Below are 25,640 nucleotides of genomic sequence, written 5' to 3'. Positions count from 1 at the left end.
GGGAGAGGAAGAGGGAGAGAGGGAGGGAGGGAGAGAGAGGGAGAGAAGGAGTGAGAGAGAGGGAGAAAAGGGAGGGGGAGGGGAGGGGGAAGGGAGAGAGGGAGGGAGGCAGAGATGGGAGGGGGAGGGAGGGAGATGGGAGAGGAGGAAGTAGGGGAGAGAGGGAGGGAGGGAGAGGGAGAGGGAGAGAGGGGAGGGGGAGGGAGGGAGGTGGGAGGAGAGATGGGAGGGGGAGGGAGGGAGGTGGGAGAAGAGGGAGTGGGGGAGAGAGGGAGAGAGGGAGGGAGAGGGAGAAGGAGAGAGAGAAGGGGGAGGGAGGGAGGTGGGAGAGGAGGAAGTGGGAGAGAGAGGGAGAAAGGGAGGGAGAGGCAGAAGGAGAGAGGGGAGGGGCTAGAGAGGGAGTGAGGGAGGAGGGGAGAGGAAGTGAAGGTGGGGGGGGGTAGGGCGGGGCAGGGGAGAGAATGGGATATCCACTATTTAAGGAAGGCAAAAACCAGATTACAACAGGTAGAAGCTGCAGGAAAGAAAGAAGAAATCACTGATCAGCCAACCAACTGGCTATTTCCTCTTGATTTTCTGAGTCCTCTAACCATTCCAAAGGCCAAAGCCCGGAGGCAGCCAGTCTGCACAGCCTTTTGTGATCCAGGTTCAGGGATCTGCCCCAGGTTGGTTTACCACTGGTCAGGGTGGAATCAGACAGGCACAAACTAGAGCAGGTTCCTGAGATGGGGCAGGGGCACAGAGGGAGGTCTGTGAACCTAGACTCCCCTCCGAACCCCCCCACCCCACTCCCAGCAGGGACCCTGCACGCTGAGGGAGCCCTTCCAGAGCCCACTCCCAGCCTGCTCCTCTTCCACCTCTCTCACCCCACCCTGCAGGCAGAAACCCGACACCCTGCTCTTCCAGGACACTAGGAGGCTCCAGCCCCAAGGCCTCCCCCTGGCTCCCAGGAGCAGTACTTCTTGTTTGATCCCTTCAGTATCTGAGGGGGAAGAGCCCACAGGAGAGAAGTGTGAAGTGGAAGCGGCTCCTGCAGCCTCCTCCCCAGCTGCTCCCTGCTGGTCTCTCCCTGGGGGGTCTGAGTCCAAGAACAAAGTGTTGTTCCGGAGGAGCTATGGGCCCTGCCGCCAGTGCCTTCCTGCTGCTCCTTCTGCTGGGGATCTCAGGTGAGGGTGAGGTAAATCTCAACAGGGAAAGGCGCTTCAGCCCCGGAAGGCTCCTCAGGGCCCTCCAGCTCAGCAAGAATCAGTCAAGAACACCTCCACGTGTCCCCCTCTCTCTCCAGGTGCAGATGAGGAAAAACCAAGCAATCTGCTGGAGTCAAGTAAGGCACTCCAGCCAGAGGCAGCATGCCTGGATGGCTCCAGAAGGGAGGGGAATCTTCCAGTTTGGGAGATGAGCAGGGACGGGTGGGCCAGAGGGCTGGGGAAAGAGGGGCAGGAGCCCGGGGCAGGCTTCCAGGCCTTTCTCCTCTTCGTTGGCAGTCTGTGGGCGGCCCGCAGTCACATCTGGAATCGCCTCAGGTCGAGAGGCCAATGTGGGCCAGTGGCCCTGGCAGGTCAGCATCCGCCGGGGCTCGCTTCACATCTGCTCGGCCACTCTCATCTCCCAGCAGTGGGTGCTGACCATGGCAAGCTGTTTCTGGTGAGTGCTGACCTTACTGCAGAGGGCACCATCAGGGGACTAGGGTGCCTGCAGTTCCTGCACTAAGGTTGAGGAGGGGGTTCTAACAGTCGAAACTTATTTCTTACCTCGGCTTTCAGTTCAACAACTACTCTCAGACTTCAGGCTTCTTCATAATTGACAATCACCTTGACTGAAATGCGTACCTTTAAATAGCTGTATTTCCTCACTCATTTCTCCTCCATTTAAGCCTCTACCCAGGAGATATTCCCCAGAGAGGGCCATTACCTTACAGCAGGCTCACATCTTCACATCACTCCGGATGCACAGACCAGGAGCCCTCTTTACACTCCCTAGGTGAATTTAAACATTTCTCATGGTTTAAATGTCACACATTTGCTGATAACAATCAAACCTCATCTCTAGCCATAAATCCTAATCCTGATGTGTTTCCATTTGGAGTCTAACACAGCTCAAGGGAACATAGCCCAAAGAGAGCTACATTTTTCCCCACCACTACTGTCCCCCAATCTACTTCTGTCTTCCTGATCTCATTAATACAACTAGCTGCTCAAGCCAGAATATATTTCACTTCCCCTCATCTTCCACATCCAATGCATATAGCAGTCGTGTTAATACTACTTAAAAATATACTTTGACTCTAACATAGCTGCCCTGCACTGCAATAACAGGTTTTGTTATTTTCATCCACACACAAGAAAGTGGTTTTTAAAAATTATTTATTATTTGAAAAGTAGAGAGACCAAGAGAACTCATTCTCATTTGCTGGTTTAGTCCCCAGATATCCACAGCAGGCAGAGCTGTAGCTGGGCTAAAGTCAGGAGCCAGGAACAGAATCCAGGTCTTTCACATGGGTGGCAGGAACTCTATCACTGGAGTTATTGTGGCTGTCTTCCAGGGTCCACATTAGCAGGAAGCTGGAATCAGGAGCAGGAGCCACGTATTGAACCCAGGCATTCCAATATGGGATGCAGGTATCTTAACAGGCATCTCAATTGCTAGGCTAAATGTGCACCCCTCAAAAAGTGGTATTTTTAAAAATCAGAAGTCAAATAATGGGGGCCAGCATTGACGCTTAATGGATTAAAGTTCCATCTGCAATACTGGCATCCCATATGAGCAATGGTTCAAGTCCTGAGTGCTCCACTTCTGATCCAGCACCCTGCTAATGCACCTGACAAGGCAGCAGAAGATGACCCAAGTCCCTGTGAAGTCCCTGTCACCCACGTGGGAAAGCCAGATGGAGTCCCAAGCTCATGGCTTCAGCCTAGCCCAGCCCCAACCACTGAGGCCATTTGGGGAGTGAACCAATGGACAGAAGATCAATTTCTCTCTCTCCCTCTCTAATTCTGCCTTTCAAATAAATAGAATAAATCTTAAAAAAAAAAAAAAAGTGATATCATGTCACTTCCTCCTTCAAATTCTCCAATGAGTGCCAGGTAGGTGCCAGGAATAAAACCTAGATACCTCACTGTGGCAAATAACCCATCCATCACCAGGTATTTGTTCACTTTTCCAACCTCATCGCAGTTTTTCATTCAATTCCCAAAGATAAACTGCCACTTCCAGGCACCTTCAGGGCCTTTGCATACTCTATTCTCTCTATCTGGAATGCTTTGCTTTTATCTCTTCGTATGACAGTCTCTTACCTTTTGTGACTCAGTTGAAAAGTTACCTCTTCACTGATCACTCAAACTCCCTTTTGTTTTACTATCCTCAAATCCTGGGTTTTCTTTATAACATTTATCACAATTTTAGATTTTGGACTGTACTTGTCTGTTTACTTGTCTGTTGCTTGTCTTTCTCTCTCCTCTCCTTCATACATACACGCATGCACACATACACACACCTCTCCCTTAAGAACACAGTCCTATACAGGCCAGATCACGCCTATCTTAGTCTCACATTCTCAAGAGAGGCCCAATACTTGGTGAAAGCTTAGGAAGAACTAAAGGAAAAATGCAATTTTCAGAACAATGAGCTCTGCTGTGATACTCCACGGTAGAATCACTAAAAATCCATGGTACTTGTTCTCTTCTCAGGTCAATGGATGTCACAAAATACAGTGTATTGGTGGGGTCACTTCAGATCATTGGCCTCCCAGACCCCAGAATGACGATAATTCCTGTGTCCCGGATTATCACCCATCCTGACTACCAAGGAAACAAATTTGGTGCTCCTGCTGTAGTAGAACTGGCCTACCCAGTTTCTTTTGGTCCTGTTGTCCTGCCTATCTGCCTCCCCTCATCTGAGGTCCAGCTAAAGAATACATCCTCCTGCTGGGTGATTGGATGGAGCTATTCTGGGACATATCAACGTGAGCCTAAGCAGATTTTTTTCACTTCTATTTCTTCAACTGACATTTTCTTCCCCTACTCATTATTCCACCCCTACCACCAGATTTTGTAGTCTCTGGGCAATTACTTTGGGGTACCACAGACTTTAAATTCTTCTTGACCCTTTGCTTCATCTGTACTTAAAAAAAATTATTTATTTGAAAGAGTTACAGAGAGAAAAGTATACACCGAGAGAGAGAGAGAGAGAGACCTTCCATCTGCTGGTTCACTCCCCAGATGGCCCCAAAACCAGGGCTGGGCCAGGCCAAAGCCAGGAGCTTATTCTGGGTCCCCCACATAGGTGGCAGGGGCCCAAGCACTTGGGCCATCCTAGAAGTGGGGCAGTACTTTACATACGATGCTACCATGCCAGCCCCTCATTCATATTTCTTGCTATAACCTCTTTATTTATACCTGATTTAGTTCTTGCTTAGCAATAATGCAAAGACCTTGGCAGCAAGTAGGACAGGGCACTGAAGAGAGAACAGTTCTGCTCAGTCTGAGGAGTAATATAGCGCTCCTTGTGCACCTGGATGGAGTAGGTGTCGGCAACTAGGTATGGGAAGCAGAAATGAAGCATGTTCAGGAAAGTAAGTCCACCCAGTCCAAGGTAGTTGGTCAGATTTACAAGTAGAACAGAGACTCATTCCTGTATTAACTGCTTTAATTTTTCTTAAAGACAAGCACTTTAATCTGTATCATTCATTGTTTCATGTTTTCTGGATCACAAGATTATTCTGTTATTAATTTGTGCCACTTGAGGAATGGCAACTGCCTTTAGCCTTGCAAAGAGTCAAGGAACTTACTCTTTAGGCTACTTGCCAAACCAGAAATCAGGATGCCACCTAACATGGGGGCAGAACATTTGAAATGCTAGCTGTCTCTGAAAATCAGCAGTCAAAAACATCTGTATTCATAAAGACTCACAAAGTCACTAAAAACTGCTTTCTAATTCTTTAAGACAGTGCTTACTCTTCCTGTTCCTACAGATACTAAGGCATCTTATACTCTAAAGGAGCTGAGAGTGCTTCTCATGGATCTGCAGACATGCAATAACTACCACCAAAATGCAAACTTGACGAATGGAAATGAGTCCATCATCAGTGAAGCCACGATTTGCTCCCTGATCCCAGTGAAACACAGGGATCAGTGTATCGTAAGAATTTATTTCTAGGGTACCCTTTGTAGCCCTCCCATTCCCCTGGATCCTTCTACCACATCTTCTATTTTCAGAGTCCCTGGGTGAACCCAAGAGTGTATTCAGAGGCTCTAGCTCCTTTCCTTTGCCCCTGCACTAACTAGCCAACTTTCCTTTTCCCTTCAGGGCAACAGAGGCGACCCTCTGATGTGTCAAGTTGATGATTTCTGGGTCCTGGCAGGAATTGTGACCTGGGGAACAAACTGCATTCAAACCAACGAGCCTGGAATATATACAAACATCAGTTTCTACAAATCTTGGATTGAGACGTCAGCCACCTCATTCACTGAGCTTACTGCTACACCCTGGATGGACCTCTTGGGGCTCCTCCCTGTTATGCTTCTGCCTCTGATTTTTCTGGGACCACTCTAACTGCCTGAGGTCAGTATGGCCAGAGTGAAGTGACAACTGAAAATAAGGTAGAAGGGTCATTTTAGAAGCTGAGTATTTTGAAAAGATTTTGAAGAATCAGCAAGACTGATGCAGTTCTACCTTCTGATAAACCTAATCTTTTTGTTGCCTTTTTCCCCCAGGTCAGCCTGGAAAGCAAAATGCCCAGAGTGACTACCTGGGGTGAAGAATAACATAAACCTCCTGAGTACACTGTATACGTGTGCTGAACATCACACTATACCCCATAAAGATACATCGTCACCTTTCAATTCACATGTTTTTTAAAAAGAAAGCATTTTTTAAAATGAGTTGATTTTATCAATTAGTCCTTGTTCATTCTTTTGATGAAATCAGACAGGGGTTGGGGAAGCAGAGAAACACAGAAACTTAGGGACAAAAGGAATCTGGGAATCACCTGGCACAACCAACGCTCACATTTTATAAATGAGAAAGCTGGAGTCCAGAGGTTAGTTTATTCTTGTTTGAATCCAAGATGAAAACCATCCAAAACTGGGACTAGACTGGGTCCTGGGGAATAAGCATGGATTTAGAAGGTTTTTAATTTGGGGCCAGCACTATGGCTCAGCGGGTTAAAGCCCTGGCCTGAAGCACCAGCATCCCATATGGGCGCCGGTTCTAGTCCCGACTGCTCCTCTTCCGATCCAGCTCTTGCTATGGCCTGGGAAAGCAACAGAAGATGGCCCAAGTCCTTGGGCCCCTGCACCCGCGTGGGAGACCCAGAGGAAGTTCCTAGCTCCTGGCTTTGGATCGCTGCAGCTCTGGCCGTTGCGGCCAATTGGGGAGTGAACCAGCGGATGGAAGACCTCTCTCTGTCTCTCTCTGCCTCTCCTCTCTCTGTGTAACTCTTTCAAATAAATAAATCTTTTTTTAAAAAAAGGTTTTTAATAAAAAAAAAGATTATTATTTATTTGAAAGGCAGAGAGAGACAGAGCTATATCTTCCATCTGCTGGTTTATTTCCCAGATGGCCACAACAACCAAGGCTGGGCCACACCCCAGGAGCTTCATCTGGGTGTCCCACATGGGTGGCAGGGGCCCAAGGACTTGGGCCATCTACTGCTGCTTTCCTCAGGCCATCAGCAGGGAGCTGGAATGGAAGTGGAGCACCAGGAATTCAAACCAGCAGCCATATGGGTTGCTGACGTTTTATGTAGCAGCTTTACCTGCTACACCACAATGTCAGCCCTGTCTCTTAAGTTTCTTATAATCTTTCTAATAATCTAGAACAGTCTCTCCCCACCTTCATAGCACTGACTTTTTACAGAAACTAGGTTAGCTACTTTATAAAATGTCCTACATTCTGGATTTAAGTTTTTATTTTTATTTTTTACCTCCTTATGTTGTAATTTAACTTACTCCTTTATCCCTTGTATTTGCTATAGTGAAAGTAGCTTCAGAGTCAAGTCTCACTTTTTTTGACAATACCTCATAGGAGTTAGCTGTGTGCTTTGCACTATGTGATTCCAGGAGGCACAGGTATGGGTTGTCCCACTTTTACTGATGTTAACATTAATCACAGCGTTCAAATGGTAACAGCCTAAGTCCTCCACTAGCCTTCCATCCAGGTCTTCCAACTATTGATAATTAATCACTCCCTGAATCAATTACTTCATGAGTGGCTACAACTGGTGACTTTCCAATTTCCTAGTTCAATCACAATTATCAGTTGGCATTCTACCCTCAACTAAGCCTAATTTGTTACTCTGAGCTACAAGTTTTACAGAAAGGCAAGATAACTATTTAATTCCTTTGTTTACCTTCCAGTTTACAAGCAGGATAACAATTTTTTACCTTCCAATTTTCAGAATAAAGCAAGTTCCTCAGTTATACTCACAGCGTTTATTTCCAATTAATTTAACAGACACCAAAACCAAATTATAGGTTTTTTTTTTTTTTTTAACCTTTAAACAAAAGGGGAAAGAAGAAAATCTGTAAGCAGTCCCACTAATACATAAGCGCTATAAGCCGGGACTTCAGATTTATTCAGTGATAAAAAGTGCAAAGACCTGTGGCAACCACAAGACTCTCAAAAGGAAAGGAGTGTCTAGGCAAATGCTTTCTCTGGGGATAAGTCAGCAGAAACATCTGCCCAGAACTTTGGGATTTCTGCACAATGAATAATAACTTGAAGGCAAATCTCAAGCTGAGGTCTTTTTTTAAAGCTTTTTTAAAATAAGTAACATTTAAAATTATCTGTGAATAACATAAGCTAATTGGTATGCCCGCATAGATGGTTGCAATATGAATAAAAAGTCTTTTTCTTCAATGAAGCAAGCAGAACACTGCAGGGTGCAATATTAATTTCAGAAAAAAATAAGGTAAAAAATACTAAGACATTACAGAATGATAAAATCACAGTGAATGATTGAAAGCCAAAATGAATGTACAAACCACCAAAAAGGAAAAAAAAAAAAAGGATATATATATAAAAGAAGAACAATTTAAAAGGTACAGAGAAACTAACAAAATGTAATAGTAGTCAGTAAATTCCAGCCCCACCAAGCGGACACAAATGAAGACAAGGGGATCTGCAAAACCTAAGTTTGGTAAAAATTCATAGTGTGGCAGTCAGAAAGCAAGCATGTGGAGAGTGGATGTTTTTCAAGTGTTCACTTTTTTTTAAAGATTTTATTTATGTATTTATTGAGAGATAGAATTACAGACAGTGTGAGGGAGAGACAGAGAGAAAGGTCTTCCTTTTCCATTGGCTCACCCCCCAAATGGCCACAATGGTCGGAGCTGCGCCAATCCAGAGCCAGGATCTTCTTCAGGGTCTCCCACGTGGGTGCAGGGGCCCAAGGACTTGGGTCATCTTCCCCTGCTTTCCCAGGCCATAGCAGAGAGCTAGACTGGAAGTGGAGCAGCAGGGACCAGAATCGGTGCCCATATAGGGTACCGGTGCCGCATGTAGAGGATTAACCTAGTGTGCCACGGCACCGGCCCCTGAAGTGTTCAATTCTAAAAATTCTTTACAAATATATATATTTAAAGAGGTAAAAATCTTTATGCTACTGTCCTGAAAGATAACAAACCTCACCTCTGCCCTGCCCTAACAGTCTCTGCTGCCTAGTTAGCTACACTTCTGCATCCTCATTTTCTTTTTTTTTCATTTATTTATTTTTTTAACTTTATTTAATAAATATAAATTTCCAAAGCACAGCTTATGGATTACAATGGCTTTCCCCCCCATAACTTCCCTCCCACCCGCAACCCTCCCCTTTCCCACTCCCTCTCCCCTTCCATTCACATCAAGGTTCATTTTCAATTATTTTATATACAGAAGATCAGTTTGGTATATATTAAGTAAAGATTTCAACAGTTTGCACCCACATAGAAACACAAAGTGAAAAATACTGTTTGAGTACTAGTTATAGCATTAAATCACAATGTACAGCACATTAAGGACAGAGATCCTTCATGAGGAGTAAGTGCACAGTGACTCCTGTTGTTGACTTAACAAATTGACACTCTTGTCCTGAGTTTCCAAGGCTATGGAAGCCTTTTGAGTTCACCGACTGTGATCATATTTAGACAACGTCATAGTCAAAGTGGAAGTTCTCTCCTCCCTTCAGAGAAAGGTGCCTCCTCCTTTGATGGCCCCATTCTTTCCACTGGGATCTCATTCCCGGAGATCTTTCATTTAGGTGCTGTTTTGTTTTGTTTTGTTTTTGACAGAGTGTCTTGGCTTTCCATGCCTGAAATACTCTCATGGGCTATTCAGCAGGATCCGAATGCCTTAAGAGCTGATTCTGAGGCCAGAGTGCTATTTAGGACATCCGCCATTCTATGGGTCTGCTGTGTATCTCACTTCCCATGTTGAATCGTTCTCTCCCTTTTTTATTCTATCGGTTAGTATTTGCAGACACTAGTCTTGTTTGTGTGGTCCCTTTGGCTCTTAGTCCTATCATTATGATCGATTGTGAACAGAAATTGATCACTTGGACTAGTGAGATGGCATTGGTACATGCTACCTTGTGCATCCCCATTTTCTTCCCTACTCACATAAGGGCACTCACAAAGACAATCCAGTCATGAGTCCACGTATTGCTAAGAGAAAAAACTGCACCAAAGATTTCCTGGGAATCTGAACTGAAAATAAGTAAAAACCTGGGCAGTTTTTAGGAGGATAGATAGAAACAGCATGAAATGTGGTTGAGCCACATTTAATGGTGGAGAACCAGAGTGAAGCTGGTTATAAGGCCTTGTGCCATCATGAATCCAGAGCTCCCTTCCAGCTCTGGCCTCCAGGTCTGTCCTGTGATAGTTCCAAATGGCACTGCTATCCTACTGTTATTGTTTCATACTTATCTGTATTAGTTTGCTGGGATTGTTAAAAATCCCATAGTACTGTACACGGAATGGCTTATTTTCTCATAGTTCTGGAGCCAGAAGTCCAAGATCAAGGGGTCAGCAGGGGTGGTTCTTCCTTTGGGCCATGAGAGAAGGATTTGTTTCAGAACAACTTCACTTGGAGATAACCATCTTCTTTCTCCCTCTGTATGTAACTGTGCCCAAATTTCCTCTTCTTTTAAGAACAGGATTCATACCGGATTAGGGCGCACCCGATTGATCTCACTGTAACCTAAGTACCTCTTTACAGACCCTATCTCCAATTATGGTCACATTCTGAGGTACATGATATTAGACCATCAACATGAATTTAGAGGTAGACATAATTCACCCCAAAATACTATCTTTAAAATAATCCTCTCTTGATTTAAAGTGGTTTAAGTGGACTTTTGATACCTGTTCATTTTCAAACTAGTCAGGTATTTTTTTCAATTCTCCCAATAGTTTAAGCTACAGAGGGTAATAACACGCTTTAACAGTTCATTGAATTCTGCTTCTACAGACCTAGGCCCCTACACACAACTGGTGCAGAAAGTGTGGCAGGCACAGAGAAGACTTCAAGGACAGACGTGGTGGAGTGCCACTCAGATCCCAGTTCAGAACCAAAGCATTCATTCCCATAGCAGCCATGCATGTTGGCTGCTCACACTTCACACCTAAGTCTAACCAAGGACTGCCAACAGAGCCACCTCCCCCCACATTGGAGGCAGCCCACATTCAACGACACAGAGGTCCAAGAGCCCACTCCTCTAGCCTCCATTCAGCCCATCACTGAAGTGCCGCCTTCAGTTTCAGAGCGACTTGCAGGATGTGTTGAAGCCTTTATTATAAATGCCTTACAGTTCAACTCTCCCACTTACCCACACCTTTTCCACTTCTTGCTTTATTTTTTTATTTTTATTTGACAGAGTTAGTGAAAGAGAGAGAGACAGAGAGAAAGGTCTTCCTTCCGTTAGTTCACTCCCCCAAATAGCCGCTATGGTCGGAGCTACGCCGATCCAAAGCCAGGAGCCAAGTGCTTCCTCCTGGTCTCCCATGTGAGTGCAGGGGCCTAAGGACTTGGGCCATCCTCCACTGCCTGGGGAAGGCCATAGCACAGAGCTTGACTGGAAGAGGAGTAACCGGGACTAGAACCCGGCGCTCATATGGGACGCCGGCGCCACAGGCGGAGGATTAACCAAGTGAGCCATGGCGCCGGCCCCCATTTCTTGCCTTTTAAGACTCCTGTCTACCTTTCATTTAACTAGAGACAGAGTCCAGCTGAGTGCCTTCAACCTACTATGCTACCTATGCCTTTCCATCTGCTAGCCCTAAACAGAAACCAGACACCTTACTCTTCCACGACAGCAGGGGGCGCCCTAGCCCCAACACCTCACCCCGGGGCCTGCAAGCTGCATTTTTTTTTTTTTTTTTTTTTAGATTTTACTTGAAAATCACAGTTACACACAGAGAGAAGGAGGGGTAGAGAGAGAGAGCGAGCGAGCGAGCGAGAGGTCTTCCACCTGCTAGTTCACTCCTCAGATGGCTGCAACGGCCGGAGCTGCACCGAATCTAAAACCAGGAGCTAGGAGCTTCTTCCGGGTCTCCCACGCGGGTGCAGGAGTCCAAGGACTTGGGCCATCCTCTATTGCTTTACCAGGCGATAGCAGAGAGCTGAATTGGAAGTGGAGCAGCCGGATCTCAAAGCCGGCGGCTTTACCTGCTACGCCACAGCGCCACCCTGTTCTTACGTATCGTGAAGACCAAAGGAGAAAGAGTGTGAAGCAGAGGAATCCTTCCAGGAGAAGCTGCTCCCAGCTCGCTCTCCTGGGAGCTTGAGTCCAAGAAACAGGAAGTGCTGCTCCTGAGGAGAGAGACATGGGCCCTGCCAGCTGTGCCTTCCTGATGTTTCTTTTGCTGGGTGAGTCTCTGCAGTGGCATTAGAAGAAAGGCAGTGGTTTATTTTCTCAGGAAGTTCCTGGGGGCGGTGTTGTCGTGTAGTGGGTTAAGCCACCACCTGTGACACTGGCATTCCATAGAGTGCCCATTCATTCCCGGGTGCTCCACTTGTGGCCATTTGGGGAGTGAACCAGTGGATGGAAGATTTCTGTCTGTCACTCTGCCTCTCGAATAAATAGATAAATCTTAAAAAAAAAAAAAAAAAAAAAAAAAAAAAAAGGAGTCATATAGAATAGTATGACGCTTCAATAACTTGCACAAGTCCAGAAAGGTGAGTATATACTCAGCTGTGTTCCAGGGTTCTCGGGTATAGGAAACAGAACTATGATCTTGGTCTCTGTGGTGCTCATAATCATTCCATACCAAATATGTGAATAATAAGGGTTAGTAGGTAATTCATGCTCTGAAAGGAAAGGGACATCTATAGTGCAGGGTCAGGAAGTGTGATTTTAAAAAATAGGGTGGACAAGGAAGCCCTCACTGAGGAGGAGCCATTTGAGCCAAGGCTTAAAGCAAATGCACAAGTTAGCTATGAGGATCTAGGAAAAAAGCACTTCAAGCAGAGGGAACTGGAAGTACAAATAGCATTCCAATGATTTCAGGCATAAGCTTGGTCATTTATTTTTCCAGCCCATAGTCATTTAAAAGAAGGGTATCCTGGGGCCTGTGCTGTAACGTAGTTAGCTAAGGTTTCTGCATGTGGCACCAGCCTCCCATATGGGCGCCAGTTCCCGTCCCAGCTGTTCCTCTTCTGATCCAGCTCTCAATGGTCCAAGTGCTTGGGCCCTTGCACCCATGTGGGAGACCGGGAAGAAGCTCCTGGCTTCAGATAGGCCCCGCTCCAGCCGAGGCCATTTGGGGAGTGAACCTGCAGATGGAAGATCTTTCTCTCTCTCTCCCTCTCCCCCTCCCTCTCCCTCTCTCCCTCTCTCCTCCCCCACCCCATCCCTCTCCCCTCCTGCCCTGTTGCTCTTTCAAATAAACAAATTTTTTCAGGTATCCTGAAAGTAGCAAAGAAGAAAGATAAGTGAATACTGCAAAATGCTAATTCAATTAAACACAAAAACATAAAGCTGATAAGTCTCAAGAGCAGCTGACAGGATCATTCCATTTACAACCTAACATATTTGATATTCCTGATGGTACCCCTGAATTATCAGGAGTTAAATTATGTTCCAGGTAGCTGCTGAAGAAGGCAGTATGTAACCACCAAGATTCTCCATAATTGGTAGACACTGTAAGTTTTGGCCTTTAACACCAATATGGGAAATTTAAATATAAGGGAGGCTTCTCTGTTCAGTGAATCTAAATATGTTATTATATATTAATGACACCATTTGTCTTCCTTAGGGTCTTACCCACGCTCTTTTCTGAGAAAGAAAGATCTGAAGTCAGGTGAGTGGTCCCCATTTGGGCCCAAGACTGCTGAGTCTGACATAAGAATAGCACAGAATATGGAATCTAGGTAGGGTTCCGGTCCCAGAAATGAATGCAAGTTTGGAGATGATGGGGAGGTGGGGACCAGAGAAACAGGACTGTCAGATTTCCACGTTTCCTTTTCCCCTCTTTCTTTAGTATGTGGGCGACCTGTACTCTCAAGCCGCATTGTTGGAGGTCAGGATGCTGTGGAGGGGCGCTGGCCCTGGCAAGTCAGCCTACAGCTGGCAGATGCCCATATCTGTGGAGGTTCCCTCATCAGCGAGAGGTGGATACTGACAGCGGCACACTGCCTACAGAGGTGAGTCCCAGCTGGGAGCCAGAATGCAGCAAGTTCTCAGTGACTATCTGAATGACTTCATGAAGTGACAGACCAACACAAGGGTAGGACAGATAGGGCAGAAGAAAACCCTAGGTCACCTTGGAACTAGGGACAGGGCACAGAAGTGGAAATTGAAACGACAGACACAGGCACTATAGCAGAAACTTTTCTTTTTTTCCAAATCACTCCTAAATACAAATGACACATCGCTTTATGCTTTCTGGGGGTCACAAGCACAATCAGAGTGCACGCGCTCTCCCTCAGAGCTACTGTGTGAGAGAAGCAAGTTGACGTGTAGAAGACAGTCCCAGGGGAGGTCCATGTGGCACTGAGTCCATCAGCTAGAGAAGACCAGAAGCCTGCCAACATCAGTGAGGGTGAGAACAGGTCCTCCCCTAGTCAAGCCTCGGGAGGACTGCAGTCTACCGTGATTTCTGCATGAGACCTTGAGTCAGAGGCACCTGACTAAGTCACTCCTGATTCCTGACCCATCAAAACTCCAAGACATGTATTGTTCTAAGGCATTAAGCTTGTGCTAACTTGTTATGTAACAACAGGTAACCAATACATATAGAAATCAAAGTAACATGACTTCTCAGTAATAGTCAAAGCAGAGTAATGACTTCAAAATACTAAGAGAATTACTTCAACTACAATCTTATCCATTTATAAGCCATCAACCAAAGGTAGGGTGGAAATAAGATATTTTTAAACCGGCAAAGTACCAAAAATGTAATCTCTCAGATTTTCTAAGAAAGCCATAGAAGAATGTGCTTCACCAAAATAAATGAAGAACATCTGATAATACAGACAAAAGGAGATACAACACAGAAAAGAATCCCAAGAAAAGCATAAATAGTAAAGGAAGGGGCCAAGATGATAGCTGTATGTCAGTTAGGATTGGAACAAGAGGGCAGAGGATTCCAAAAACAGTATTAATAGAATGCCTGACAGGTTTCCAGGTATCGAGGGGCGATCTGCACATTTGGCAGAGAATTTGGGGAATGACTGATGAAATTAGCGATGGGTACATAGTACACAGAAACAAGTGGGACCACATTATGAACTACAGGAGAAGCAAAAGTTTATAAAAAAATGTAATCACGGTATTCACTATGACCCAGTACTGGATAATGTTTACAAAGTCGTAAGAGCATCTACACTAAGTACTGATCTAACAAAAGGCTGTAATACTGGTTAGAGGATTTGTGGAAAGGAAGTAGAAGGTGGGGGGTGAACAAATGATGTGTAAAAGCTCAACCCTCACCTTCCATGAAGGAACTCAATATTCGAAAACTGAAAAAAAGATGGGACAGGCGTAGTAGTGTAGTCTATTAAGCCGCCGCGTCAGGAATCAGTATCCCATACGGGAGTATCTGAATCCAACTCCTGCCTCTGCTTCTGACCCAGCTTCCAGCTAAATATGCACCCTGGCAGGCAGCAGGTGACCACTGAGCGCCTGGGCCCCTGCCACCCACGTGAAGATCCAGATCAAGTCCCAGGCTCCTGGTTTCAGCCTGGGTGTGCAGCCTTACATGTTGCAGGCATTTGGGGAGTGAACCAGTGGGTGGAAGATCTTTCTGTGCCTTTCTCTGTCATCTGCCTTTCAAATAAATCAAAATAAGCCTTTACAACAAAAAAAAATTAAAAAATAGTAATACAGAGAGTTTCTTGAAAATACTAAGGAAATTACTAAGCGCTAAAATACTTGAAAGTTATTTCCTCTGAATAGTGTAGACTGCAGGTGGTGGGACAGAGTGTCTTTTACTTCTTTATGTATTTTGGACATCTTATCACACTACCTGGCACTTTAAATTTAGAGAAGTATATGGGTAACTTGATTATACTTTGTCTTAAAACTGTACTTGGCAATAAAGGTCTAGTGTGCAGAACAGAAATCAAAACTGGCAATAAAGACCAATGATTACTGAGCAATGGCTGAAACCATGGAGAATGGCAGAGGTAAATGAAAGAACCAGAGATAAAATTAACAGCAAAACCCTGGCCATAAGCTTCTAACAGGAGACTGCAGAAAAAATATCCACAGAGGAAGGAGAAGAAAAGAGACCAACTCGGCCGGCGCCGCGGCTCACTAGGCTAATCCTCCGCCTAGCGGCGCCGGCACACCGGGTTCTAGTCCCGGTAGGGGCGCCGGATTCTGTCCCGGTTGCCCCTCTTCCAGGCCAGCCCTCTGCTGTGGCCAGGGAGTGCAGTGGAGGATGGCCCAGGTGCTTGGGCCCTGCACCCTATGGGAGACCAGGAAAAGCACCTGGCTCCTGGCTCCTGCCATCGGATCAGCGCGGTGCGCCGGCCGCAGCGCGCCAACTGCGGCGGCCATTGGAGGGTGAACCAACGGCAAAGGAAGACCTTTCTCTCTGTCTCTCTCTCTCACTGTCCACTCTGCCTGTCAAAAAAAAAAAAAAAAAAAAAAGAAAAGAGACCAACTCACTCTAGCCCAGGCTGGGAGCACCCTGGTTAATTCCCAGTCTGCTACCACTCTTTCTAGCTTAGATACCAGGTGCTATGGGTACCTTGTTCTAAACAGCTGTAGGCCATAGCATGCTTCACGTTTATTCTCCTTCTTTTCCCCTTAGGACATGGAATACTTTTTTATATAGTGTATGGATGGGATCCACTAAAATAGGCTATTCAAGTAAAGCTGTGAAATACTATGTGTCCAAGATCATCATCCATCCCAAATATGACAACAGAACCGCAGACATTGCCTTGTTGAAACTGGCTTCCCAAGTCACCTTCACTTCTTTCATCACACCCATCTGCTTACCCACCATCGCAAAGCAGCTGAAAATTCCCCCTTCTTGTTGGGTGACTGGATGGGGAAAAGTTAAGGAGAGTACAGGTAAGAATGGGCAGCAAGAGGACTAGTTTCATACATCACCTTTTTGTACCCAATCTAGAGCATTCAAATTTTAGGCATATCCTTACCATGGCAAATATTTTTCAACAAAGCTAACCAAATGATATTATCTAGAAGTCTTCAAACCATATATTTTTGTCACTTACATGCCTACTCTTAGGTCCTTCCTAGACTCTAACGATAGCTGGAAGAGCAGATACTAACAATGGAAGCACCTTATTCACCTCTCTCAGAGGTTAATAAGCCTGATTTAAAATTTACAGAGTCTGGCGGGGGTTTTTTTCCCTCTTTTTTTAAAGGATTCGCCAATTTGGTGTAGAGATAAGACAGGAACTAATCTGGAAGCAGGAAAACTGGAAAAGGAGAATTTTAATGTACTTTTAGAATACTCACATCTATTTAGAATACTAAAGCAATAGAAAAACCACAAGTAATGCTTAATCATTCATTGTTTTAAATTTAACTGTATCAAAAGTTCCTTCCATAGGCAAATAGAATTGGAAAGCAATCATATTCTGTTTTTGAGTCTCCCATTTAGAGACTTAGCATGTCATGACTGAATGTTGCCCCTGGGCTTTTCCAGATTGCTTTAACCTTTCATTCCTGCCTTCCTCTACAGACAACAATCACCCTTCTGACCTCCAGGAAGTAGAACTACCCATTATTCACCGCCAGGCTTGTGAACGACTTTATAATCCAGTTGGTATCTTCTTTCCAGAAATGGAGCCAGTCATCACAGAAGACATGCTTTGTGCTGGTGATACTCGGGGAATGAAGGACAGTTGCCAGGTTAGAGCTTATTCTTGACTTAAAAGGGGGGCGGGGGGGCTGGCAGTGTGACGCAGCAGGTTAATACCCTGGCCTGAAGCGCCAGCATCCCATATGGGCACTGGTTCTAGTCCCGGCTGCTCCACTTCCGATCCAGCTCTCTGCTGTGGCCTGGGAAAGCAGCAGAAGATGGCCCAAGTGCTTGGGCCCCTGCACCCGTGTGGGAGACCTGGAAAAAGCTCCTGGCTCCTGGCTTCAGATCGACACAGCTCCAGTCTTTGCAGTCAATTGGGGAGTGAACCATCGGATGAAGACCTCTCTCTCTCTCTCTCTCTCTCTCTCTCTCTCTCTCTCCTCTCTGTGTAACTCTGACTTTCGAATAAATAAATAAATCTTTATAAAAAAGATTTATTCATTTATTTGAAAGGCAGAGGGATCTTCCATCCACTGGTTCACTCCTCAAATGGCCCCAACAGCCAGGGCTGGGCCAGACTGAAGCCAGGAGCCCAGAACTCCATCTGGGTCTCTAATGTGGGTGGTATGGGTCCAAGTACTTGAGTCATCTTCTGCTACTTTCCCAGGCACATGAGCAGGGAGCTGGACAGGAAGTGGAGCAGACAGGACTCATGTTGGCGCTCAAATGGGATGGTGCACCACTAGTGGCAGCTTAACCAGCTGTACCACAACACCAGCCTCTTGACTTTTTTTTTTTTTTAATAAGAAATAATTACTTGGATCCCAGTTTTCCTACCTGTAAACAACAGTAGACTGGGAGTCAGGGGCTAGGCATTCTAACAAGAATTCTTGTGTTACCCTTGACAAAATAACTAATACCTGAATATAATCTCTTTAACTCTAAGACTGTTGATTCAGTACTAACCATTGGTCATTAGAATTATATGTCCATTAATTTTCATAAATATATTTATGAAATAAACCCCTTAATATAAGAGATTGACACAAAATTACCAACTTTTTCATTTTTTCAAGAACACTTCATCCTACACTTAAAAATCAGCCTTCATTTGTATCTTCATTCCACTGAGTGTTAATATGTTGTTCTCCTCTAGATGTTTTCAATTATTTTTATCTTTGATTGTCAGTAGTTTGAATAATGTCCTAGGTGTGATTTTTTTTTCTTTTTGCATTTATCCTATTTGAGATTCATGGTGGTTTTAGATTTTTAATCTACTTTCCTTCAGCAAAACTTGAGAAAGACAAACTTTTGTTCAAAGTTTTAACTCATAACTTTCTCAAAAAGTATTCTACTTTTTCTCTTCCCCCTTCTAGTGGAAACCATAAATTTGTAAGTTATACATTTTTTCATACAGTTCCATTTTATCTTTTTTTCTGTCCTTCAAAATAAATCTTTTAATCACTATTAAAAAACCATTGTCTTTCTGCTATTTGCATTTTACTGTTAAATTTATTTACTGAATTTTTTGTTTCAGATTCTTTTAGTTCTAGAATGATCATTTGGTTTTATTCGCCCTCTCACTTGCACATTTTTCTGTATCTCTGCCAATATTTCCATATCAACGTACCTGTATTATCTGCACCACTATTTGTACATTTTCCTTCTCATGCGTTTATCACAGATCTCAACAGCTGCTTTAAGTTCCTTATCTGGCGATTCCAAAGTCAGAGAGATCTGATGGTTATTCTCCACTGATTGCTTTTTCTCCTGAGTAGTAATTTCCAGTTTATCTTTGGAAACATTTTCCTAGTTTTTGTTTGTTTATTTGAACTTCTAATAATTTGGGATTATATCCTGGACAAGTAGCACAGTGTATAGAATAAGGATTGTTATGTTTTTCTAAAGAATGTGTACTTCCTGTTTCAACAGGGAGTTAACCTGGCTGACCTTAAACTCCAAATCGTATCTCTCTGGTGATAGGCAGTAGCAGTTCTTTTAGTCTCAGCCAAGCTGCCTGGAGTCCAACCTGAACATGTATGTGTAGTTTAGGGGGTCAGATGATAGATTTGAACAGAATTACACACAGAATTTGAGGTGTGCTCTGTCTCTGGACTCCTCCTATTTGTAACTCAAATAAATAAATTCTTAAAAAAAAAAAAAAAGGGAGGGGGGGGTGCTGGCATTGTGGCATAGTGAGTAAAGCTGCTGCCTGCTTCTCCAGCATCTCATTTGGGCACTGCTTTAGGTCTCAGCTGCTCCACTTCTGATCCAGTTCCCTGCTAATAATGGCTTTGGAGAAACAGTAGAAGAGGGCCCTCGTGTTTGGTCCCAGGCCATCCACAGTGAGAGACTGGATGAAACTCTGGGCTTCAACCTGGCCCAGCCCTAGCTTTTACAGGCATTTGGGGAGTGAACCTGTGGATGGAAGATCTCTGTCTCTCCCTCTCTTTCTGGCACTCTGACTTTGAAATAAGACTTGGATTGTGTTCATGATCCCAACTTCAGCTATGGTTCAGCGTGGGCCATTGTAGGCATTTAGGGAATGAACCAGCAAATCAGAACGTACTCCCCCTATACACACACACACACACACACACACCTGCTCATGCTGTTGCTCTCTGCCTCTCATATAAACCAATTTTTAAAAAATTTAGGGACTGGAGTTGTGGCATAGTGAGTCAGGCTGCAGCCTGTGATGCCGTATCCCGTATGGGTGGTAATTTGCGTCCTGGCTGCTCCATTTCCAATCCAACTCCCAGCTAATGGCCTGGGAAAGCAGCAGAAGATGGCCCAAGTGTCTGGGCCCTTGCCATCCTTGTGGGAGACCTGGATGGAGTTCCTGGCTTCAGCTTGGCCCAGCCCTGGCAATTGCAGCCATCTGGGGAGTAAAGCAGTGGCCCTCTCTGTAACTCTTTCAAATAAATAAATGAATCTTAAAAACAAACAAACAAACAAACAAAAAAAACATGGAACAAAACAAGAATGCCTACTTAAAAAAAAAAAAAAAAGAAAGCAATTTAGTATAAGTAGTAAGAAAGAAGGCCAGCATACCAACAAATAAATAGCTGAGGCTGGGCATTTGGCACAGTGGTCAAGATGCCACTTTGGAAGCCCATATTCTGTATCAGAGTCCTGCTGGAGTCCTGGCTTTGCTGCATACCATGGGAGGCAGCAGGTGACAGCTCAAGTGCTTGGGTCTCTACTGCTACGTGGGAAACCTGGACCGAGTTTTGGACTACTAGCTTTGGCCTGGCCCAGCCCTAGCTGTTGCAGGCATTTGGGGAATGAACCAACGAATGGGAGATCTCTGTGTTTATCTGTCTGTCTCTGCCTTTCAAATAGATTTTTTTTAAAGCCCAGGCCTAGATGGCTTCACTAGTGAATTCTACTCAACATTTAAAGAATACTAATTCTTTACAAACTCTTCTAAAAAGTAGAGAAGGAGGGATGCTTCCTAATACATTCTAAATAGATCAATATTACTTTAAGACTAAAACCAGACAAAAACACCCTAAGAAAATTACAGACCAATATCTCTTATGAATATAGGCAGAAAAATCCTCAAAAAATACTAGTAAACCAAATCCAAGTTCGGACAAAATCCAGCTACCCTTTCCTAACTAAAAACTTCTTCTCAACCTGCTAAAGTGCATCTACAACTCAGTTTGGGGGCAGGCATTTGGCTCAGCACTTAAAATGCAAGCATCCCTGAGTCTGACAGCCTCTTCTATCTAGCTCCTGATGCCAGTGGCTTGCTAATGCAGACCTTGGGAGGCAGCAATGATGGCTCAGGTAACTGGGTTCCTGCCACCCACATGGGAGACCTGGATTGCAGGTTCCTGGCTGTAGGACTGGAGAGTATTCTCATAGACTCAAATAAAAACCATATTTTTAACAAAAATATTATTCAGTCATTAAAAGGAATGGAGACTGATACATGCTACTAAGGTGTGTGAACCCTGAAAAAATGTATGGTAGGTGAAAGAGACCAGACACAAAAACCAACATACAGTATGATTCCATTTACATGCATGTTCAAAACAGGCAAATCCATAGAGGCAGAAAAAAGATGACTAAGTTGGCCTCTGGCTGGAAGGAGTGGGAAGAAACAGGACTAATGAATATGGGGTTCCTTTTGGGTGTGATGAAATGTTCTAAAATGAATTGTAGTAAAGATTACATAACCACATTGTAAATATACTAAGACCCATTTTATTGTATACTGTGAGTAAATGGTATGATATGTGAATTGTATCTCAGTAAAGGCATTACAAAAGGAAAGGTTAGATTGAGACATGCTACTAATTACCACAATCACTTTATATAAGAAATTGTAGCTTTTAGCACTGAAAAAAGGGCACCAAGAATCTAGAAACAGAAAAATAAGCAGTTCATTTAATTGAATAAATTTTAACTACTGAAAAACTCATCACATTCTTACTTCTTTATCATATCAGAACATTTCTGAAATTATTGATTTCATGAAAGTCCTTGCCAATTTCAAATTCTATGATTCTAGAATTACTGTGATCACCCCCTAAAGCAGTAAAAAGTGCAGCTCTTTTCAGAGTTTTGTAGCTCCAGAGGTCTGATGCATGGTTCTGAAAAACTCTTCATGGGTAAATACTGAGGTGCAATGGGTTAAGCTAATAACTTGGGAAGCCTGCAAACTATACTGGAGTACCACACCAGCTTGAGTCCCAGCTACCTCACTTCCAATCCGTTTCCTGTTTATGTGCCTGGGAAGACAGCAGGTGATGGCCCAAGAACTTGGGTCCCTAGCACCCTGATAGGAGACCCAGATGGATTTCCTGGCTCCTGGCTTCAGTTTGGCCCAGCCCCACATGTTGTGGACACTTTGGGGAGTGAATCAGCCAAAGATATCTCTTTCTCTGTCACTCTGCCTTTCAAATAAACAAATTATGGGGGCAGAGGAAAGTGGGGGACTCTGTATCCCTTGTGAGTATTCCTCTCTTCATGTTTCTTTTCATTACAATCATGATCTCTATCTCTTCCTTAGGGTGATTCTGGAGGGCCTCTATCGTGTGACATTGATGGTGTCTGGATCCAGATAGGCGTGGTAAACTGGGGATTGGAATGTGGTTCATCTCTTCCTGGGGTCTATACCAATGTGACCTATTACCAAAAATGGATTAACGCCACTATCTCAAGAGCGGAGGTCTGGCATAGCAACAATCTGAACTTATCTAACTTCTTGGTCCTTACTGCACTACTCTCTTTGGCTTTCCTGGGACCCTCCTATGCCTCTGGGCCTAACATTACCAGGAGAGTAGGCAATATAGCTGAAGCTGCTGCTTGAGTATTGGGCTGGAGAGGGAATTCATGGAGAATAAATCTCAGTCACCAGGAATCCTGGTGTCCTTACTTATAACTTGAAGGGATTTTATTGTTACGGTTCTTGATTTTGGAAGTATGTTTTATTGGTTTGAATGTGAATAGCTAAAAAATAAGGCTGTCCCATCCATAACGGTATTTTTTGCCCCTAACTAATGCACCTTGCAGGACAGGAATGATGTCCTCTATGAGTAATTATTTGTGAACACAAATTAAATAGCTATTGGAGAGGCAGGCAAGGCAAAAATTGTATGTGATGGCAAAAGGGAAGGTCTTGAAAGTATTATATCAAAGGTACACTTTATACTCATAGGTTGCATCATAGGATTCTTACCTGTCCTATACCCTAGTTCTCACTTCCTCCACTAATCTACACTTTCCTTCCAACACTCTTCTATTCCTCAGCCTATAACAAGGGATTTAATTAGAAATGTGTATATGTAGTTCAATTCTGTATTTTTCTGAAATTTTTGCTTTTAAAAATATCAGTGTTATCTACTACTAACAATGGATTGTTATGAACTCAAGACCCGAGTTCTTGAGTTTCAACATCTAGACCTATCCAGGTTGCCTGTCACTTCTGTAATAAAGCATCTTAAATGTTTAGAGCAGAAGATTATATCCCTGCTTCCTTTTGTTAAACATGGACTGTGCTACTCCCTTCTATGCCTAGGCTGCCAGAACCACATTCCAATTCTTTCTATGCCTTGAATCTCAGTTCACCCCTCACATCCTCAAAGAAGGTATCCCTGGCTCTTCTGACCAGAACAAATCCTCCTGAAATACACTGTCATAATACTATGGAAGCTTTCTCTGCAGAACTCAACATAACCATAATTTAACTTTTGTTTATGTAGTTGTCTGTCTTATGCATGTCATGTCTTATGCATGTCTGTCTTACTCAAATGTAAGGTCCATTTTTTTACCCACCTTTTATCCTAGTGTCAGTAAGTATCTGTTGAATCAATCAATGAATAAATGAATAGTAAAACCCAAATAACTTATTTGCCAACTATACCGTGAGATCCTGGGTATTCTGTTTACTGAGGTAGCCCAGAATCTGACACAACGTCTTGTACAAAGTAGATTTCCATAAAGAATAAAGAAAGAAAAGTTCACACAAGGCAGAATAGAAAGGATTCTTAGAGTGGGTGTTTAGCACAGTGGTTAAGATGTCACTTGGACTACTGGAGTGCCTGGGTTTGATATTTGCCTCTGCTTCCAATTCCAGCTTCCTTCTAATGTGTACTCTGGAAGGCAGCGGGTGATGGTTTAGGTACTTGGGTTCTTGTCACCCAGCCAGGAGACCTGGTTCAGCCTAGCCCAGCCCCAACTGTTGTCGCCATTATCGGGAGTGAACCAGCAGATGGAAGATATCTCTCTCTCTCCCTCTGTAACTCTTTTACATAAAGAAATCTCTAACAAAAAAAGAAGAAGAAAAAAAAAAAAGAACCAGAGAAGAACAAATGGGAAAAGAAAGCATACAATTATATGAGCCAGGATGATACAGCAACAGAATATAAAGGTCAAGAAGTCAAAATATTACTTCCTATCATTCCTCTAGACACTTAGCTCAGAATGGGAGAAACTACTACACAGCATATGATCTGGCAGAAATTCTCTTAGGAATCAAAAATTCAAACTTCAAACTTTTGGAGGGACCAGTTCAAACAAGTGAGAGACAGAGCTATTAAAAGAAGAGGATCTCCTGATCTCACCATCCTGGCTATTACCAGTTGGATGTACCATGGCTCCTGGGAACCCGACACAATAGTTGCCTACCAATTGGTAAGACACTCAGACTAGCATCTTACCCAACAGATGCACTCAATACTGGATGAGACAGATTCCTCCTATAGGGAAGTCTGAATGTGAGTCATATTCTATGTCAATGAGCAGTCAACAGTACTAAGTGCCCACCATGCAACATTCTAGGCACCAGAGATCCAGTAGTACAACAAGCCAAGCCTGCAGCCTTCATGGAGCTTAAATTCCAGAGAGAAAGAGAGACAGAGAAATATCATCAAATGCAAAAGAAATGCATTGGGCCGGCGCTGCGGCTCACTAGGCTAATCCTCTGCCTTGCGGCGCCGGCACACCGGGTTCTAGTCCCGGTCGGGGCACCGGATTCTGTCCCGGTTGCCCCTCTTCCAGGCCAGCCCTCTGCTGTGGCCAGGGAGTGCAGTGGAGGATGGCCCAGGTGCTTGGGCCCTGCACCCCATGGGAGACCAGGAAAAGCACCTGGCTCCTGGCTCCTGCCATCGGATCAGCGCGCTGCGCCGGCCGCAGTGCGCCGGCCGCGGCGGCCATTGGAGGGTGAACCAACGGCAAAGGAAGACCTTTCTCTCTGTCTCTCTCTCTCACTGTCCACTCTGCCTGTCAAAAAAAAAAAAAAAAAAAAAAAAGCATACTATGTCATATACAAGAAAGTCAGGTGAAGAAATGTAAAACCAAAGTGGTAAGGTGGGTTATTTCACCATGGATGGGGTGGTCAGAGAAGCTTCTCCGGCATTTGAGAGGGGCCTGAATGAAGCAAGGAAGCAAAAGAACATCAAGTACAAAGGTTCTGAGCTGGGTGCATGCTAGCCATGTACAAGAACAAGGAGGTCAATGTGGCTGAAACACATGAGCAAAGGTGGGAAGCAGTAGGAATAGGAACTGAGACCAGATAGGGAGCAGGGGCCAGGCACTGCAGAGTCTAACAGGCCTCAATAATGAGTCTAAATTCTATTCTAAGTGAGGGAAGAAGCAGGGAAGGGCTGAGAGCAGTGGAATGATGAAAGAACAGCAGAGTAGAGAATCCCACACCAGTGTTCCTGGGAAGGTGGCTAAAACGGCAGAAAGAGCAGTCAGGTGGTAGGAGGATCAGATCAAGAAGCAGAGGGGCCAGTGCTGTGGCGCAGTGGGTAAAGCTGCGGCCTGCAGTACCAGTATCCCATATCAGCACCAGATCAAGTCCCAGCTGCTCCACTTCTAGTCCAGCTCTCTGCGATGGCCTGGGAAAGCAGTGGAGGATGGTCCAAGTCCTTGGGCCCCTGCCCCCATGTGGGAAGACTCGGAGGAAGCTCCTGGCTTCGGATCAGC

General features: G+C 44.5%; 3 protein-coding genes across 12 annotated transcripts in view; 2 read left to right on the top strand and 1 right to left on the bottom strand.

Annotated features, from left to right (window-relative positions):
• Positions 1-25,640, bottom strand: part of SH3D19 (SH3 domain containing 19) — a 202,364-nt gene that overhangs the window by 141,983 nt on the left and 34,741 nt on the right. The window lies entirely within an intron of this gene.
• On the top strand, positions 520-6,426 carry LOC103345081 (serine protease 48). 2 transcript variants are annotated; one of them, XM_089302372.1, is made up of 8 exons: positions 520-665; positions 879-1,166; positions 1,286-1,324; positions 1,485-1,644; positions 3,687-3,961; positions 4,970-5,136; positions 5,305-5,559; positions 5,712-6,424. In XM_089302372.1, the coding sequence occupies exons 2-7, from the start codon at positions 1,115-1,117 to the stop codon at positions 5,548-5,550; spliced, it is 939 nt and encodes a 312-aa protein (XP_089158498.1). In that variant the 5' UTR covers positions 520-665; positions 879-1,114; the 3' UTR covers positions 5,551-5,559; positions 5,712-6,424. The 2 variants fall into 2 exon arrangements, with proteins under 2 accessions (XP_089158498.1, XP_089158499.1); XM_089302373.1 differs by lacking the exon at positions 879-1,166 and having other exon boundaries at positions 5,712-6,426.
• Positions 8,825-24,931, top strand: PRSS48 (serine protease 48). Its single transcript, XM_089302376.1, is given in 6 exon segments — positions 8,825-11,841; positions 12,178-12,186; positions 13,455-13,617; positions 16,233-16,498; positions 17,136-17,305; positions 22,222-24,931. Coding segments are annotated over 6 exon segments (1,023 nt in total). The 5' UTR covers positions 8,825-11,798; the 3' UTR covers positions 22,594-24,931.

This window comes from Oryctolagus cuniculus, chromosome 8 (genome assembly GCF_051225735.1).
Source record: "Oryctolagus cuniculus isolate XC-2025 breed Fujian yellow rabbit chromosome 8, ASM5122573v1, whole genome shotgun sequence".
Lineage (NCBI taxonomy): Eukaryota > Metazoa > Chordata > Mammalia > Lagomorpha > Leporidae > Oryctolagus > Oryctolagus cuniculus.
Note: the sequence above shows the minus strand (reverse complement) of the source record. Positions and strands in the feature narration are given on the sequence as shown.